The sequence below is a fragment of the Clytia hemisphaerica genome, unplaced genomic scaffold, assembly GCF_902728285.1.
Source record: "Clytia hemisphaerica strain Z4C2 unplaced genomic scaffold, Clytia hemisphaerica genome assembly, whole genome shotgun sequence".
Classification (NCBI taxonomy): domain Eukaryota; kingdom Metazoa; phylum Cnidaria; class Hydrozoa; order Leptothecata; family Clytiidae; genus Clytia; species Clytia hemisphaerica.
Genome location: NW_027103974.1, coordinates 2,026,248 through 2,045,939, shown reverse-complemented (window position 1 = coordinate 2,045,939; position 19,692 = coordinate 2,026,248). Strand labels below are relative to the sequence as shown.

Here is a 19,692-nt window from a genome sequence, read left to right as displayed (position 1 = left end):
GATAAAACATTTAGTAGCCGATGTCAAACGATGTCAAACCTCTGATCACTTTCAACGAAGTATGCATGATAGAAGTACAATTATCTGGAAAAGATTTGCTTGTTGTCGCGTGCATCTACCGAAGTCCAAGCATTAATTAGAATTCTATCAAAAGTTACAGTCATTTTTGTCTCAGCTGCAAATTATTTTGAGACAGACTCTAGGTCTTCCTCAAAGTGAATTGGTGGAACAAACACGCTTTACTAAAAAAGGAGAAAACAAAGGGAAACTTTTGGAATTCTGCGACCCCTAGTAGGACAAATTCGACCAATTTTGACCAAATGTTTCGATTTTTCAGGGGGTAAAAAGTTGAAATTTTCCTATTTTTCCGTCCCTTAGCGGGACTTTGGAAGGTACCCTTAAGGACGGCACATACAGAACCTCCATTTGCCTAAGTACCCCCCCCCCGGGTTATCTTATATTATCTTACTATCCTATTATGTCATTATATTTCATTAGAATTTTTCTTCTAAGTTCTAAGTATTTTTTTTTTTGGAAACCCATAAACTTTCCGACTTTCCCCCGCCCCAAAAGACAAATAAGATAACAACGGTCTTTTTAAAACACCCCTGTGTCGACTCCCGCTCCAGACTTGACAAATTGAGCCGAGATTTCGTACCCGGTGGGAAAACAAACCTGCATTAAGAAATTGAAAAAAAACACTTCAAAACACCCTAACAGAATTTACGAGAGAACAATAGAATTCAATCAAATTCAATATTTTAATAGAAAATTTAAACCCCGTGTTCCACTTGTAGAATTATAAGCCTGAGAGGTAACGGTTCATTTTGACAAAATTGTTTCAAGATACCTCTGGCACTTACTTACAAGCGCAAAATATAGGATTTTTCTAGAGCAAGCAAGCTCTTATTTAAAGGGTAGTGGACCTGGTTGACTGGAATGTGAGTTTTGAGGGGCTTAATGTCGATCAGCAGGTTTTCCTTCTCTCTGATACTATAACAAACATCTTTTCGAACTTTGTGCCAAACAAAATTATATCAGTCAGGAACAAAGATGCGGCGTGGATGACGGATCTTCTTGATAAATCTAAAATCTACGAACGTTACGTCAAAAATTGGAGGATACGTGAAGATCTTGAACTCCTTTCCCAAAGTCAATCCAGATGTAGAAGGGTGGTCAGGGATGCAAAGAAAAAGATTAATTTCTCCATAAGAGGAAGACAACAAGAGTTCCACCTATTCGAGATACCAGCAACAATCTTGTTGCTGATGTCCCGAAGAAAGCAAATATATTTAATACATTTTTTTGCCAATCAGGGTTCCTTGATAAACACTGATAGTGTGCTACCACAAGAAAACTTTAAAACTAACCATAATAGATTACCTTAAGGGAACTTATTTTGGCGAATTCGGCGAACTTAGACAAAATTCACCAAAATTGATTCCCGCCACAATTAAATATTTTGCTCACTCGCTAAAATAATTCACAAAAAAATCTTCAATAAGGCAAAATAGAACAGATTTATGCTGTCATTCGCCAAAATTAGTTCCCGCCAAAATTAATAAAAATCATCAATCACCAAAATAAGTTCTCGCCAAAATTAAAACTTTTCAGGATTTTTGCCGCTCGTCAAAATTAGTTCCCGCCAAATAAAGTTCCGTTAAGGTAGACAATATTCCTCTAAATGAATATAAAGTATTAACCTTGATCCGTGGGCTCGGTATAAACAAAGCTTATGGTTGGGATGACATATTCACCCAGATGATAACAATTATAAATTTTCTCTTGAGTCTTGTATTTTTCCTGATAAATGGAAGAAAGCAAACGTTGTACCGCATACAAAAACAAGGGGGGCAAGAGCGTAGTTAGAAATTATAGACCTTTTGCCTATTCTTGGTAAAATTTATGAAAAATGCATCTTTGACTCCGTCTACAGGTATTTCGAAGAAAATCAACTCTTCACAAATTCCCAGTCAGGTTTTCATAAAGGAGACTCTAGTGTATCTTAGCTGTTATCCATAACGCACGATATCCTCAAAAATTTTGATGTAAACCCACCCTTAGACACCCGAGGTGTCTTTTTAGACATTTCCAAGGCCTTTGACCGAGTTTGGTACGAAGGCCTTCTTTCAAGCTTAGTAAGTCATATGAGATTTCTACTTCTCCTTTTCTTAATCCGAAATGTTCTATTTGGAAGGTCACAGATGGTAGTTCTTGATGGTCAATCCTCTGAATGGACCCCGATATTTCAGGTGTCCCTCAGGGTTCCATTCTGGGACCCCCTCTTTTTTCTGGTATATATTAACGATCTCCCCGAAAATAGAATTTCTTTAATCAAAATATTTGCTGACGACTCTTCTTTATTTTCCTTGATTCTTGATCGGATTTGCTTTTCTCAAGAGCTGAACAGTGACTTGCAGAAGATAAATGAGTAGTGGGCTCATCAATGGAAAATATCCTTCAACCCTGATCCTTCTAAACAGGCCGTTGAAGTCTACCTTACAAGGAGGGTAAACCTAGATCCTCCAGTAATTAAATTCAACAATTTACGCCTATTTCGGTTCAAGATCATTCATTATCATCATCATCATCTTTCGACTTACGTCGGAAAATTTGCGTAGCCTTCCTTCCACAATACCCGATCTTGCATGACTGTCTTTATTTCCTCAATCTCGAGACCTGTTTCCCTCTTCAGAGTATCCAGGAAGGTTAACTTCCTTAATCTTACTAGACCCGTTGGTGACATTGTGCCTCATCTTTGGTCCGAAGGTAAGTTGACGGTGGTCATTTGGGCCATTCAATATAGGGGGTGGTCGAGCCTTTTCTAATCAAAATTTGAAAAATTTCTTTTCATAACTGAAAGTGACAAACTAAAATCAGTGTTTAACCCCTGGGTATTCTTTTCGAATTACCATGGAAATGTTCGTCCACCCCCCTCTCTCTGTATGGATATAAAATGGAATGGCCCATTATCTTTGTTTCTTTGGACGTCGATTATCGAGTCTATTTGTGACTGGAATTAACAACGTAGGCCCTCAGTCTGTTGACGATCTGAAAAAGACTCATTTAAAAACCAACCTCGTACCCAGAGAAACTTGTATCACTTTTTCATTTTACTGATAGATGTGATACAATGATGAACGCTATTAGAATCATTAAATGCGATGATGTACAGTTAAAAACTGGGCTTCAGTTTGTTTAAAACCTTCTTTAAATTAAGACAATTCTTTACCTTTTTTCATCGATCAAAACTCAATCCCATTTTTCAGGTTTGGAATATTTTGAAAGATTACAAAGATCCGAATTTCCATAACGGACGACCTGTTATTCCGGGACAACATTATACGAATTCGAATTCACATTCGATGAAATCGGGATCTCAAAGTCAATCCGATGCAAATAAAGAAATGGAATCGGGAAAGTCGGAATACTCGAGTGAAAAGTGAGGATAAAGTGAAGGGATGCAGAGGTGAAGTAAAAAATTCGGGGAAAATCGGATTTGATGAAACCACTGTAAGAAATGAAGTCGAAAAAGTGTTATTATCAAATAATGATGAAAATAGATTGAAATCATCAACAAAAGTTGACGAATTAATAAAGAAGAGTAAAAAGAATCGAATAAAAAAAACGACGTGTATATCAAGCATTTTAGGAAATATGGGCTTATTTTAGTACTTTGTCGGGGATAAATAATCGGATAAATAATACTTTTGATGTCGAAAAGAGTCAATTAGAAAATTTTCAGTGTCAGCGAATTTGATGATCGAGGTCAGGAAACATTTAAAATATAGTCCGAGTCCGATTTATTGGAATCTACTCCATCAAAGATTTATATTAAATCTGATTTTGAAAAGGTGTTTCTGACCGAATGCCAAAGACCAAATGCTTTGAATATGTATAATTTATAAAGTTCGAGCTTTCAACTTTTGGACGGCTGTAATATTTCAATCTATGATATCTCTAAATGTTTATTTATCATCAGCCAAGATAAACACATGTGTCAATATATTATCCCAAGTTTTGTGGAATAATAGACGATATCGGCTTAACGTGAAAACTCATATTTGACCTCTGAAAATTGTCCACAATGCTTTGCGCGGAAAAAGAGCATTGTTGGTAATTCTCGGGGGTCAAATCTGAGTTTTCATGTGAAGCCGATATCGTCTATAAGTTAGACTTAATTTTTTGTTTTTTTAATCTGTATATAGTGGTTATTTTTTTAAATAATTTTGTTTTTTTACAGTAGTATAACTTTTACAAAATAAATTTTGTAGGCTAACAGCGTGATATTCAAAATGAAACCAACCTTCCAAAAGTATTCATTAGCTCTAGTCGGAACTGTCTTGAACGTTTAGACCATGTTCAGATGTCACGGTTCCGTTCCGTTCCAAAACGAAACGGTTCCGAAACAAGTGTAAACGTCAAAATTCGAAACGTCAAAAAAGAAGACGCTTCAAAGCAAAACAGGTCGAAACGGTTTTGCTCCACTATTTTCATCGGAATGGAATCGCTCCGTTTTCTAAGTCCAAAACGTTCCAAAATCAATACGAACACACTCGATCCGTAACGAAAATCATGCCGGAGGGAAACGGAACAGTAATGTGTGAACATGGTCTTAGTCCTTAGGCCTTGTCATAATAAGTAAGAAACCAGTTGAAAGTTTTCAATAATTAATAATTTTAAAATTTGTTTTACGTTATTAAATAAATACAATTTCCAAAAGATATCTACAAAAATAAATAAAATTAATAAATATATTCCTAAATTAAGAAAAAGCTAAATATTATCTAAAATTTAACTTTCGAGGAATGAAAGTAATAAAGTTTTAAAGCAGTAAATTTGATTCAGGTGACCCTCTGAGTTCGCCATTATTGTTATTACTGCTTTCGCCGAATGATGACGTCACACTAACCACGTCATCACGAGCATGCGCAGTGCTTTCTATCAAATGTTCATTCTGTAAATTTCCCTCACCTCCATTTGATAGATGGGAACGAACGAAACTATTGTTCACTATAAAATGTTTATTCTGCAAATTTAACTCTTCTCCGTTTGGTAGATAGGAACGAACGAAATTATTGTTATTTGATGCTTGAAATTGATTTGGTATGAAATGACGGAACTTTCCGATTTGCTTCGTTTGGTCTTTGAGTTTGTGTTTATCTTGTGTCTTCGTGTATAAGCGGTCTATAAATTGAAAAATGCACAAATTTTGTAATGGGTAATGATTCTTTGAATGCAAATGACTCTCTCTAATTCGAACTCGAACTTCGAATCTTATTTGTTCGATTTGCAGAGAGATTCGAATTATAGAATGTATATTACAATGTTCTCTTCTTGGAATAAGTTCGAACTATAGAAAGATTCAACTAATTGGAGTTCAAATAAGCGAGAGTCAACTGTAATTCATACATGAGATTCTCTTCAAAATCATAGAAAGTATTTTAAGAGGGTTTCTCCTTGATAGGGACTGGAAAGAAGTTCGAATAAGCGAGGGTCTACTGTAGTACATCTAATTGCCAAGTTAATAATATCAAATTTAGTCTAAAACTCGTTTAGACCAAAGGGAAATAATACACGGGTTGCAAATTTACGTGATTTTATTCCCATGTTACTTGCTTTACAACTTGATATCTTTATTAGTGTCAATAAATTCGAACCAATCAGAAATAAATGTCATGTAACAAACACATAAAAATTTCGAGTAAAAGCGTGATTTGTCTTATGACTTTAATTTTGATTTATGAAAATTGACAACTGGACACTAGTGAACGTTTTTTGTATGAAAATGTGTAGAAAGTAAGACAAGAACTAAAAAGTCTACTAGTACTAGAATACAAGTTTTTTTTATAAGAACAAACTATGTAAGAACAAGTTAAGGACATTGTAAGGTTTCATGGACTCTAAAACACCCGATTTCTTAGAAAAATTGGAAAAAAACTCACAAAATGGTGAAATTAAGAACATGTTAAGAACATTTTTAGGCTTGAAACTTGAAGCTAAGAACATCCGAAGGCTTCAAAAATTTTGGATATTCTTATAAAAAACGTGTAGAAAACATAGAAAATAATTTTCAAAAGATTTTTACACTTACCAAGTGACAATTTCTTGAACAACAATGGCATTGTTTTATTAAGTGAATTATATGAGGCTTTGATTGTGTGGTCATGGATTGGTTTAGATGCCAGCATTTTGATGGAAGTTTTGTCTTTGTCGAAACTTTTACCAACACCAACACAATACATTTCGAAACCTAAAAATGTGTATAAGACCAAATATATTAATCAATGTTTTTTGTCATATTATCAGCTGCTAGACTAGAGACGTTTATGATCTGTTTATTGTAGTAATATGAGTGTTATATGATAATGGAATAATTGTTACGGGATAATATCAGTTTGTATATAAACTACAATTCGTCGTCTACATGGCTAAAAGGTTCAATCTCAAAATCAGTGTCTTGGAAAATTGGAAATCTTACAATTCTGTTCTACCTTTGAGATTGGCCTTTTTGTCATAGGAAAACATTGACTATTCCTCTACTTGAAAAAAGGGCAATCTTAATCCCAAAGATGACCACCACAGTAAAACTTTAAATTTTGTGAGGTACTAATTCTGAGATTTAACCTTTAGTCATGTGAACGACGAATTTATCTTTTCCATTTTTTCTTGCTTATTTTTTACTATATCTGAATTAGTTGCTTAACTTGCTAGTCTCTAATAAGCTGTGAGTAAAATTACAAAAGTGAATAACTTTTCAAAAAGTCTAAGATTGCAATTTTGTGCTTGCTGAAAAGGTAATTGTGAGTGGGATTTTATCATTTAAATATAAAGAAATGAATTACCATGTCTTTGTAAATTTTCTTTCACTTTCTCGACTTCTTGATTGTCCGTCTTCTTGAAACGATCAGGGAGGATGGTGACTAGTTGACGACGACCGTTGCTAAGAGGCTCCATTGTTTGAACAACAAAATTTAATGCTGACGTCAGATTTCTGTAACCTTTCAAAGTTCTGTTGATAAAAAGAAAATCTTTTATTACCAAATTCTTTATTCTCTGAAATTGAACACCCCTCCTCAAAGACCAAGTAGGATTCTTTTAGCCAGTGGGAGTAGAAATACCGGAAACTCTATAGGGACTGTTTTCCATTATTTCTTATGGCTGCGGGTTAAAATTCTTTTGTTTTTAAGTCAGAAAATTCATTGAGGATGGGAAAATAGCATAATATTTTAGAGTGAATGTTTGATTTATTTGATTATTTTCAGTGGGGACAAAAATTGGAGTAATTTCCCACTGAGGACGATATTTTTGCCAATTTCTCCAGTGGGATCGGATCCTGTTGTGAGAAGGTGTAATTGATGTAAATTATTTAGCAAAAGATTTGAGAGACAGGCACCTAGCACTATACTTTCTGCATTAAAAAGGAAAAGGGTTTTGTGAAGTCATTGCAATTATACAGGTTATTAAAAAAAAAACAAGTAAAAATTTTTTCTTTACCTGTTCACTGAGAATTCACTTCGATTGGTTAATGGTACATAATAATAAGACGGCCCTCCGAAAGTCAAGAAAGCGGCCCTCTGGTAACCATAGTAATCAAGAGACTGTCCAAACAAATCCAGTGCATAATTGAAAAGATCAGAGAAATGGAGTCTTGAGTACATGGAGTGCGATACACCGAGCACGAGGAACAATTCTTTTGGCTTGTTCACTGAAAATAAAAAGCCGTTTCTAAAATCTCAATGAAAAGAAGCAGACTGGTCAAAATTCTTGATAAGATCTTGAAAAGAACTAGCAAGCAAGATGTTATGTAAGTACTTGGCAAGATACTTAGATGTCTTCCACGGACAATGTCTTCCACGGACCCAACAGCTGATTGGTTGAAAGTGATGTAAAATCAATCAATACGTCACTTTCTACCAATCAGCTCTTGGGTCCGTGGAAGACATTGCAATGGTGCATATCGTGAATCAGAGGTTTGCCTAATGTACAAAAACCTTCTTTAATAAAGTTTACCTTTTAATGTAGCTGGTCTCTTCTTGGGTTCAATCCTTGGTTTAAAGAATGTTGGCAAAATATTTTCATGAGTTTTGACAAAACCAGATTCTTTTCCATTGTTTGTCGAAGAGAAATCCTCCTTTGTCAAACCAAGTTCACTGGATGTGCATGTTTTTTTTCCGCATCTAGTGGATTGAGGAGTGAAGGGGATTGGATTTTGATTGGCTGGTAGTGGTGCATTCTGTGATAATGGTTGAGAATGCTGTTGTTGGATTGGTTGGTTCTGTTGTTGCTGTGGAAACGCAGATGTGTCTTGATTTTGATTCTGACCTTGCATTGTGTTGACAGATTGCCCTTGACTCGATAAGCCATGTGCAGGATTCCCCTGTTCTGGAAGTGTACTAACCGGAGTCCCTTGGTTCTGTAAATTATTAGTATTTGTAGAAGTGTCTTGGCTTGGTTGGGTGTTTGTAGTTCCAGCCTGTTCTTGACCAGTCATCGCGCTGAGAGAGTCTTGGATTTGCTGGTCCCCACTCACCGATGGTTGTTGTCCTAGTAACGGGTTATTGACGGCGATTTGACGTGTTTTATTGACGTTCTTATTGATGTGATGTAATAACAATGACGTCATCGCTGTAAAATATTTCATCTGGCTTAAAGAGGCACTTTTCAATTTTGTCAATAAAGCTTTGTTTAATAGTTTCTTGGGTTTCATTGAAGGGATTTGGGGTGTGACGGCGGCGTTATTGGCGTTCGGCGGTGTTGGTTGATTCTGGTTATTGTTGTATTGTGTGTCTTGAGGTTGGGTTTGTTGTTCATTGGGCGTTGGCTGATGGGTTTGGTCCTGGTTATAATCACTGGAGGTTGTTTGTTGAGCTTGCTGCTGACTAGCAGTGCTGGTTGATACGGCTGTCTGAGTGTTTGAAACAGTTTCTGATACTGCTTGAGTTCCTTTGTTTGCATCACGGTTATTATCGCCAAATCTGGTGGCTTTCGCTTTCACTTTCGTTTTCAAAGGTGTTTTTTCTGAGTTCGAGGAAGATTGTTTCGCGATTTTCGCTGGTTGTTTAGGTTTCTTATGTTTACCCGATTTCCCCGATTCGGAAAGTTTGTTGCTCGGTTTCTTTGAATTTGTCTCCGGTTTCTTTGAATTTGTCTCCGGTTTCTTTGGAGACTGTAGCGAACTTTGACCTTTCGATTGACTTTGGATTTTTGCTGTACTTTGGACTTTTGAACTGTCGACTTTCTTGCCTTCTTTGCCGAAAGCCGATTCTAAATAAACTTTTTGTTTTTGCTTCTTTTTCTTTCCATTTGGTTTTTTCGCTACCGGCTTTTTGACATTATCCGGTTTTTTAGTATCGGGCTTTTTGACATTATCCGGTTTTTTAGTATCGGGTATTTTGGAATCCATTTTCTTGATATCGGTTTCTTTGCTGGGTTTCGGTTTGCTTTGTTGTCTTAATTTCAGTTCTTCAGCTTTGTTCAAACCTTGCGGTGCATCTTGACCCTTCGGTTTCTTCATAACAACAACATTTGGGCTTGTAGGATTGATTTTCGGACGATTTTTCGATTGACTGCTTTTCTGCATTTTCTTTGTTTCTTTCAAATGGTGAGTCATTTCACTATGTCCATTGAGCCTGGCAGTTTCTTTATTCTCTGGCTGCATAATTTCCTGCAAATGCTTCAACGTGTCATTCTTTCTTTTGATTTGCGCTCCCAGTTTCAAGCTTTCAATCACGTGACCACCTAAGTAATTTCCATTGGTTTCTTTAGATTTTCCTGGCTTCGGATTGGTCAGTTCTTCACTCAAAGATGCTTCGTGATTGGCTAATTTAACAACATGGTTTAAGATCCGTGTATTTTCAGTGTGATGGCCAATTAAATCTAACGGTGACTTTTGATTGGTTCCCAATGACGTCATCTTATCTTTACAATCCGTACCCTCACATCTTCGCGTCGTGGTCAAACAGTCAATCAGGTGTGGAATACTTTCTCCATGTGGCGTTGAAGGATAACGATGAGGTAGATGGTCGACAGGATGGTTTGAACCTCCATAGGGGCTACTATAAGTTACGCCACCCTGAGAATTCGTCCAGCCGCCATAAGGACTTTCTACTGAATCAGTATAAGGGTGATATTGTGAGCTCGTCAAAACTTCGTGAGATTGTTGAGTCATGTGATCTATAGGTGTCACGTGAGGTAGCTCAACGTCATCATAGTAATCAGTATGGTCGATTTCCATTGGTGGAGAATGATGAATATCTAGAAAAAGAACAGAATAGTTGAGTTATGATTTCCAGCGCTATCCTACTTGTTCCCGTACATATAATATTATTTTGACTATCTAAGATAGCTGAAAGAAAATTTGAGATACAGTTGAGTTTCCATAGCTCGAACCCACTACGAAGAATAAAAAAACTTTTTCGAGTTAAGGAGGTTGGATTGAAAATTGAGATTTTATTGAAATTTCATCGAAATTGAATCCTTTGAACCCACTACGGAGAATACAAACTTTTTCGAGTTAAGGAGGTTCGATTGAAAATTGAGATTTTATTGAAATTTCATTGAAATTGAATCTTAAGTTTGAGTTTATCGAAGATGATATTCATATTGGATGTTTATCGTGGCTTGGATCACGAAATTTACGTTTGGCTACGTTTCGAGAGATTCTTCTTCCATCATCAATTGATGCTTGTAATTACAGTTGACTTTCTCTAATTTGATCTTAATGGGACTAAAAATGTTCTTCGAATCAGAGAAAATTTCGATTTAGGGAGGGTGTTTTATAACGACTGGTCAGCTAAGGGCACCAATATTTTAGTTCGAATTATAGAAAGATTCGAATTAGAGAAAGTTGACTGTAAGATAATTATGATGAAGATTTACTTTGTTGAAGAGATGTCCAAATACGAAATGAGTATTATCATCATACCTGAAGGATATAAATCCAGATGCTCATTTGCAGGATACTGTGGTCCTCTGTATGTTCCATGACCTCCTAAACCTGGAGTGTGCAGACCTCCGTGGTGGTGTGTTAACGCTCCATCGCTGTGATGTAAATTTTCGTAATAAGGTTTCAAATCGAATGGAGCATCATTGTGGTGGAGTGCATGTAAAAATGGTGGAGATTCGAATTGACGTTTGGTACACCCTTCCCCGTTGATACATTTCTTGGCGTGTGTGTTCTCCTTCGTTGAGGTGGATTTGTGACGTTTACTGTGTTTGCCTATGTATGAATCACAGATATCTTATATAGAATACTTGTTGGGGCTTTCCGTCCCAAACTGAAGCAAAATTAAGCACCATCTTTAATAGAATGACGTCACATCTTTTGCTTGAGCCTTGCAATTTGAGAGTCGTTGAAGTGTCAAAATACTTGGGCAGTGGAAATCAAGGTTTCTAGTGTGGTCTACTTTTAGCAAAACACATCACATTATTTGTTTCGCCTGCTGAGATGCTCTATCTAGTGTTTTTTTACAAAAGTATATAAAATTTCTGTGTAATGAAAATACTGAAGACTGGGACTCTCACTAATTCGAACTGCAAAAATTTGAATATTCCTGTAGTTCGAAGAAATAAATGTAGCATTCGATTTCAGTCATAATTACCCGTAAACAGAGCAAATTTGCCCCCCCCTCACAAACAAGACAAACTTTGCAGATTTTTCACTATCCCCGGACAAAACATCCAACATATTCTCCACCCCATATACGAAAATTTTCTGGAAGAGCCCAGTGCGAACGAAAGAAAAAATTACCTTTCGATTCGGACGTCAAAACTTCATACATATTTGTTTGTCCAGCGTTGGATTTTGCATGAGACTCAGTGTGACCATGGTGTGCTGGATGGTGTGGATGGTTGAACTTCATATCGTGATCATTGGACACACTGAAATCACGGTCTTTGAATTCCCACTTAGGTTCAGACATTGCCATATCTATATCCTCTGCTAAATTGTTATGAAAAACATGTTCATCTTTGTGACTATCATGTTTTTGTTTGCCGTTTCCATGGAGCTTAATCACGTGACCTGAGTGGTCAACATAAGATGGGTGATCGGCCTTGTGTTCGTCTGTCTTGTCTTTCCGTGTACCTGGGAAATAATAAGCAAGAATTTTATTATTCATTACAAGCAAATTTTCAAATTGAATTACAACTTTAACTTTCTATTTTTCACTCCTGGAAAAAGACGATATTAGCAGAACGGATAACCCAGAAGTGGATAAACGATAAGGGAAACCAGTGTATTAAGTTTTGGATAACTACTCCTATACAAATAATTTCGGGGATGAAATATTTCCCAACCGAAGGTAAATTGTCTTTCCATAATATTACTGTATAACTGTAGAAGAAGGGGAAACATTTTGGGAATAAAATGATATTCCATTAATCGACATAAATTTCAAATTTCGATATACAGAGAATTAGCCAGAGGAAACATGAAGAGCCAGCTTGCTTTTTGTTTTAAAAGTTCCCGTTAGAGAGGTTCAAGAAAGAGATATAGAGATGTGTACTGGGATGTCGAGTTTCTTTAGAGATTCGAGATATAGATATCTAGATATCTGCTTTTTGATTGAAATGAATCTTTACCTTTAAGACTCGATGGTTCATCATCTTCAGCTTCCTCTACGTTAGAGAACTTTGTTACGTCACTCTTCTCCCCAGTGCCTCCATCATCTAAACTCTTCTTGGAGGTTTTTTGTTTCTGATTTCCATTACCCAGATCACCTATCGTGTCAGCTGAGATAATCGAGTTGCTTGGTTCCGCTTCGTTGCGACCGCTTCCCTCGTCACTATCGTCACTTTCGATATCGTGTTTAACGCTTCCGAAGCTAAGCCCACCATCTTTGTTTTCATTTTCATTGTCTCGATTTAACGATGACGTCAATTCGTAATATCGTAACTCGCTTTCCCCGATCCGTTGAGCTTTTTTCTGGTTATTTTCGTCCTTCTTTTCATTAGCGGGCGTGTTATCTGAGAGGGCGGATTGATCGGGCGCTAAACTTTCAAATTCTTCTGAAGGCAACAAATGTTCAGCGGAAAGCTTAGAAGGTTGTGCTTCAATTTTGGTTTCATCCTTCAGTTTCAATTGACCAACATTGGGTAACTCATCCACGGTATCATCATTAAATTTTTCGAAATATAAATGAGAAGGTAACGAAACATAATTGTCGGTCCCGTCAAAAGAGACTTTGGTATTCTCAAAGAATTTCTCTGTTCTCACTTGGTGCTGCGAAACTAAACTTTTCTTTGTGGGCACTTCTGTAACAAACGTCGCGTGTGTTGATTTTGGAAAAGCTTCACTTGCAGGAAAGTCTACAGTTTCTTCTTGGTCCCCAGACCCCGAAAAATGAACCTCGGTCCAGCCTCCTGATCCATCTTCTTCAATTTGTGGATCAAAATCAGATTCGTTTTTTATCTCACTTCTAGAGCTACCATTTTGCTCATCGATGTCACTCTCATTGTTTACGTCATCACTCTCACTATCAATAACAGCAGCCTCAACTATTTTGTGATCATTTTTCAAGTTTCTAATGATCGCTGTTTTCTTAGTCGCAACAACGTCTACCATTTTAGTTTTTGGTAACCGTGATATTTGCGCCTTAACTTGAAGTTCTCCATCAGGGGCATGGTGATCAAACTCATGATCAAAATTTTCTCCGTGAGCGTGAGGCCACACATCAATATCGTCCCATTCGTGCATTTTGATATTGACGTGGTCGTCCTGTCCGTTGTATTGAAAAACGACTGGAAGTCTTTTCCGCCTTTTCTTATGTTGAGTGTTGATTCTCTCGTTAAAGGCCTTCAGTTTGTGCAACTCCATAATGGCTCTACGTTTCGCGTCCCTTCTTCGCTTGTGTTCCTCTTTTTTGTATTGCTTCAAAACGTTCTGTATTATATCACGGTGAAGACCATGCGGCCCGAAAGGGTTTTCCCCTGGCTTGTTCATGTTCATGAAATCTTTACGACCGTTCACAGTCTCCGCGCGCTTCGCTGTGTACACCATTAGAGGTTCTTTTTGTTTAGGTGTGACGTCATGATTCTTGCGTATGACGTCATCAGTGAGTTGAACAACGTGTAATGGGAGTGGATGAATATCTTGGCGTTTACTAGCAACTACCAGAGGCTCTTTGATCAGATTCTCTAATATTTTCTGGTTTGATAAATCAGATTGGAAAGAAGCTTCACTTTTCTCTGGTTCCTCACCTTGGTTTGTAGAAGAGAGAGTAGGTGTCTTAGCTATGAATGAACTTTCCGAAGGTGTGTAGATTTCCCCTTCTCCAATATATGGCATTGGCTTATTATGGGGAAGCTTGGGCTCTACTTTATGCGATTTCAAATAACTTTCAAGTTTGTTTGAATACGGGAAAACCGGTTTATGGTGGTTTGAAACTTGAGGATCAGATGATGTTAGATTGTTTGTTCCACTTAGACCAAAATCACTAGAAGTTGCGTCATCTTTATCTTCTTTAGGCGGTTTAATAGTCACCTCCTCCATCGCTTTGTCTTGCGGATAATCATCTTTGTCCGGAAGATTTTTCACGTGTCCGGTCACTACATCAAGCAGCGGAACAAGCCGTTCATTTTCTGCAAGTGTGCCATCACTTTGAGGAGCATACTTTCCGAATGTGCTCTCCTCTTTCTTCTTTTCTGGATCAATAACACGCGATTGTGCAGTGAAGTCGAGGACTGGTGAATCCTTAAGGTTTGTTTTTAAAGTTATATCATCATTTTGCGAAGCTTTGTCTAAAATATTGAGTTGGTTCGCGAGTGACTGGTTTCTCTCCGCTTCATTTATACCTGGTTTCTCTGTTCTTTTGAAGCCTGTTTTATCAGAAGTCCCATTCTGCGTGGACGTTCCATTCTGTGCTGGAACTCCAGTCTGAACGAACTTTCCACCAGTTGGGAAGGCGCCACCGCCCGTACCAAGTTGGTTCAGGGCGTTGGCTAAATGGTTGAAATCAAAGAAATTGTCATTACCAACTGGTGTGTGAAGCTTTGTGATTGGTTGATTCTTGAAAGGGTTTTCCTTGGAGGAATGAAACCTGTAGTGTTCGAATTGTTTATTGTCGTACTCATTTTTAAGCTTCCACGGAAAGAAATTTGAAGTGATCTCACCATCAGAGGAAACCCCTTTGTGTTCAAGATTAGGGTCTTCCACTGCATCCTCGAGTTCTTTGAAAAGCTCTGCTCGGTCTTTGAAAAAGTTTAATAACTTATTTCCTGATGGGTTGGGTTCTGATGAGCGACGGTCACCTCCGATATCACCTTGTTGGTTCCTAATCGATTCAGCCTCAACTTGTTCTGAAAGGTCCATGTGATTTTCAAAAGCTTTTTCCGAATCTAGGAAACCCTTTATATAATAATACTCATTCTGTGTGAGCAAGCCTTTCACAACCTCTGGTGTTAGATGCTCAAGATTTTCTCGAAGTTTGAACAACTTGGCTTTGTAATCTGGTAATTTGATATCCCGTTGACTTGATCGCCCAGCTGTTTTATTAGAAATTTGGCTGCGTATTTGGAATAATTTCTCGACGGTTCCCAAGTGAGCGAGACGTTCAAAATACTTCAAATTAGCAATCTTATCTCGAGTGATTCCTTTCAAATCTTGGTTGTCCTCCAAAATAGACAACTGTTTAGTGAAATCGGAAAAAGATTTCAAGAAATCGGAATTGTGAGCAGAAACGGTTTCATCAGATTTGTGTTTCGGGATGATGTCTCGCTGTCTTTTTCTCTCAGAATCGTCTTCGTCTCGATCACCTTTGTCTCGATCATCTTCAGATTTGCCTCGATCATCTTCATGGTCTCGTTGAGTTTTGTCTCGCTTATCATCATCGTCACCATCGCCATCATCCTCATCGTCATCATTTTTGTCTCGATCATCACTTGCCTCGCTCTCATGTTTTTCGTTTCGATTATCCGATTCTTTATCATCACTTTCAGCATTATAGCGATGTCGTAATTCTTTTTCTTGGTGTAGCAAATCTTTGGCTTTTTCTTCATCTTTGTCTTCATTACCTGTCGCTTGAATGTCTTTATCCTTGCTTTCACTCGAATCGTACGCCCGGTCATCGTGTTCTCTTTCAGTATTCTCTCTTTCCTTCTCATCACGGGGTTCGTTCTCAGAGAGGTCGTCTTTGTGCTCTTCAGCAACTGGTTCTTTCTCTTGTTGGTCACGTGATTGACCTTCTGAAGGATAATTATGCTCCTGATTTTCCGATACGGGAGTTCTTTGAGCCTCTTGTGATGCAGCCTCTGAGCTTTCTTCTTTTTCTCTATTCTCAGGCTGCTCTTGCGACAAGTTTTCAGCTGGGGCGGTCTCGACATGGGACGGAGTTTCTTCACGGGGCGGGGTTTCCCCATTCGGGCGTTCGTCTTTTCTGGATACTAATTGATCGTCAAATCGTTGTTGATCATCAGTGGAGATTCCCAAACTTTTAAACTGATCTGAAACGTCTGATGCAATGTTTTCTTTGTTATCTATCAATTTGTTCTGTGGAACATCGGAAGGACCTAATTCCGGCCCATTATCGGATGCTTCCGAAAAATGTGAGTGTGTTTCTGGTCCATTCAAAATATTTTCTGCATTATTTGTTTTTTCAATATCTGATGGTTGCATGCCGCCTTCCGAAGGCATATTTTCGTCTGGTAATGCTACATCTGTCTTTCCCATCGATTTCAAATCATTCACCGAATTCTGCAATATCTTTTGATCTGATCCCATGTCAAACATATCACTGTTGGCAGGGTTTTCTAAAGTTTCCCGATTTCCCGGTTTTGAATTTATTATCGGATTCACGACATCAGTTTTTCCCACTGTTCTTAAAGCTGATAAAGAGTTCTTCAACTGATTCAGGATAGACTCTTTAGGTAGTTCATCCATGTTTTGATGTTGGTTGGACAGAGAATTCATCTGCTGCCGAGAGACCTCATTCTGGTTGTTAGCATTCTCACCAAAGGGCACATCGTAGACGTTTCTTTCAGCGGTGTTTGACATACTTCCTGGATTGTCTTGAGGCGTATTGACGTTGATGACCGGAGCTTTACCACCAATACTTGAAGAAGCAAGGGGTATTCCGTTGACAGTCGGACCCGTATATTGACCGATACTCTGGATATCTTGGTTGATTTCGTTTGAGATAGGGGAAGAGGGTTGTTGGAAATTTGGCGCAGTTTTTCTTGGGTCAATTAATTTGAAGTTTCCATTTTCGTCATATCCCCAGATCTCTGGTAAATCAGATTTAGCCGCCTGCGCTGCACCTTGATTGGTCGGTAGTGTGGAACTCGGGCTATGTTGAGCTTCAGCTTGAGCGTTATTTGCATTGAGGCTGATTCCAAGTCGACCTAGTCCAGTCAGAATTCCTTGTCGAATAGCCTTTCGATTCTCAACTGACACTTCTGATCCATCAATACCCTGTGTTGGAGAGCCAGAAATGAGTGATTTTCGGCTGCCGTGTTCATCGTGACCGTGATGATGGTGGTCATGGTAACGGTGCTCTTCATCGTGATGCTTTTCCATGTGCTCTCCACCGTGTGGATCGTGATGATGCGCTTCTCCATGGTGTTCTCTGTGTCGGTCGTGATAATGACCGTGACCCTCCTCCGCTTCTCCTTCATCGTGTTGTTGGTTGTGCTCTCCTACCCCTACGTGCCATCCAAAATGTTTATGCTCGTCACCATGGTGAAGCATTTCCTCACCATGCTCTGCTAGGGAATTTTCATGACCCACAATTCCTTGACTGTGATCAGTCATTGCAGCACCATGGTGAAACATATGTTCACCGTGGTTAAAATGTGAATTTCCATGGTCAAAATGATGATGGCCGTGAGGGAAATGGTGATCCCCTTCGTGTTCAATTTCTTCCCCATGGGAATGAATATTATCACCAATCTCTTCAATATGTTCATCCTCGTGCTCTAGTTCCCCACCATGGTGTTCAAGAGATTCCCCGTGGTGAAATAATTCCTTTGCTCTTTCAACAAGATCTCCACTGTGGAATTCTGAAATTCCCTCCCATCCACCATGTGTATTTTCCTCTTCCATACCGTGGTGATGGTCATCTTCAACGAGTCCTTCATGACCGTGGAAAGCAGGGACAGGTAGGTGGCCACCAACAAAGTGTAAACCTCCATGTGCTAAGTGGTCTTCGTCCTGGTGATGTATGACCTCATGTGGACCGAACCCTTCGTGATGAGCAAGACCACCGTGATGACCTCCAAAGCCACCGTGATGAAAACCTAATCCACCCATCCCTTGTCCAAATTCTCCATGTCCGAAACCACCTTCTGAATGATGTCCACCTCCATATCCACCTGCTCCATATCCTCCATAGCCTCCACCACCATAGCCTCCGTAGCCACCATGATTACCACCCCCATAACCACTATGATGTCCTCCACCACCATGCCCACCACCGTAGCCACCATGATGTCCTCCGCCACCGTAGCCACCATAACCTCCGTGGTGTCCACCACTACCGAATCCAAGTGCACCGTGTGATCCTAAGAATCCACCGTGATGAAAACCACCATTATCATGACCAAAATCACCATGACCAATTCCCCCATCGTGACCACCAATTCCACCACCATATTCCCCATGGTGTCCAAACCCATCGTGATGATCGTGAAACGTGTTATGGACATCAGGATGCACAAGAAGATGTGGTCCGATCTCGTGTTCGTGATGAGCGAAGCCATGGTGGCCACCGTAACCTCCTCCTCCGTAATGTCCGAAGTCTGCAGACCCGTGTCCTCCACCAGCGAAAAAATTTGCATGTTGGTATTCACCAAATTCCCCATCATGGATACCGATGCCATCATGGAAGTTTGCACCACCATGACCATGTGCCATTCCACCATGGAATGCTTCAAATCCACCATGAGCATTTCCGATTCCACCATGGAAACCAGTCATTCCACCATGTGAATTCCCCATCCCAGCATGAAATCCTACAGATCCACCGTGAAATCCAACCATTTCCCCATGAAGACCACCATGATGAGTAGCAAAATCTTCATGTACATGGTGAACTTCAAACGGTTCAACATGATGTACCACTTCTGGCTTCGTTCCAGATAACTGTCCAGCAGCGTTCAAAGCTGCCTCTGCAACAGCGGTCGCGATTTCTTTCGGAGAAGCTCCTTTTCCTGCTTTATCGACTGCATCTTGTGCAGATTTCGCGATCTTTCCAGCAGGGTTGGGTATCTCCGCTGCGACAGCCCGGGCATTGATAGTTGCAAAGTTGACGGCAGACGTGGCTTTATTTGCGGCATCGTTTATTGCGGAAATGCCGTCAGCCGACATTTTTGAGATACCAGACGCAACTTCGTCAAAGATGCCCCTCGTTTGGGCCTTTCCGATGAGCTGGTTACCTCCGGACAGGATACCGGTGGCGATTCCAGCAGCCAATGCGGAAGCGATGTCAGATTGCGAAGGACCAACTTCCACTTTCTGTTCCTCGCCTTGACCTAAAAAGTGAAGAAAAAATATCTTTTGAAAGAAAGATTTTAATATATTTTAGCTGAAGCTTCTCCGAGAAGCATGTAAAAAAAGGGGTTTGGGAAATTTCAATTCAAAGGGGGTGACTTATTTCTGGCACATCCGGTAGAATGAAGACACCTAACTACCCAGCGGATACATAACTTTATATGGACTTTATGAACATTAGATGGTCGTTGAAACAACATAGTGTC

The 19,692-nt window shown here is 39.0% G+C and overlaps 1 protein-coding gene across 1 annotated transcript in view; it reads right to left on the bottom strand.

Moving 5' to 3' along the window:
• Positions 1–4,660: 4,660 nt before the first annotated feature.
• LOC136810771 (uncharacterized) overlaps positions 4,661–19,692 on the bottom strand; it is a 108,963-nt gene continuing 93,931 nt past the window's right edge. The window contains exons 70-77 of the mRNA XM_067067373.1: positions 12,586–19,467; positions 11,753–12,088; positions 10,928–11,221; positions 8,014–10,257; positions 7,498–7,708; positions 6,846–7,012; positions 6,095–6,253; positions 4,661–5,187 (exon numbers count right to left, since the gene is read on the bottom strand). Coding sequence (XP_066923474.1) covers positions 4,826–5,187; positions 6,095–6,253; positions 6,846–7,012; positions 7,498–7,708; positions 8,014–10,257; positions 10,928–11,221; positions 11,753–12,088; positions 12,586–19,467 — 10,655 coding nt within the window. The 3' untranslated portion in view covers positions 4,661–4,825. The remainder of the gene's footprint in view (positions 5,188–6,094; positions 6,254–6,845; positions 7,013–7,497; positions 7,709–8,013; positions 10,258–10,927; positions 11,222–11,752; positions 12,089–12,585; positions 19,468–19,692) is intronic.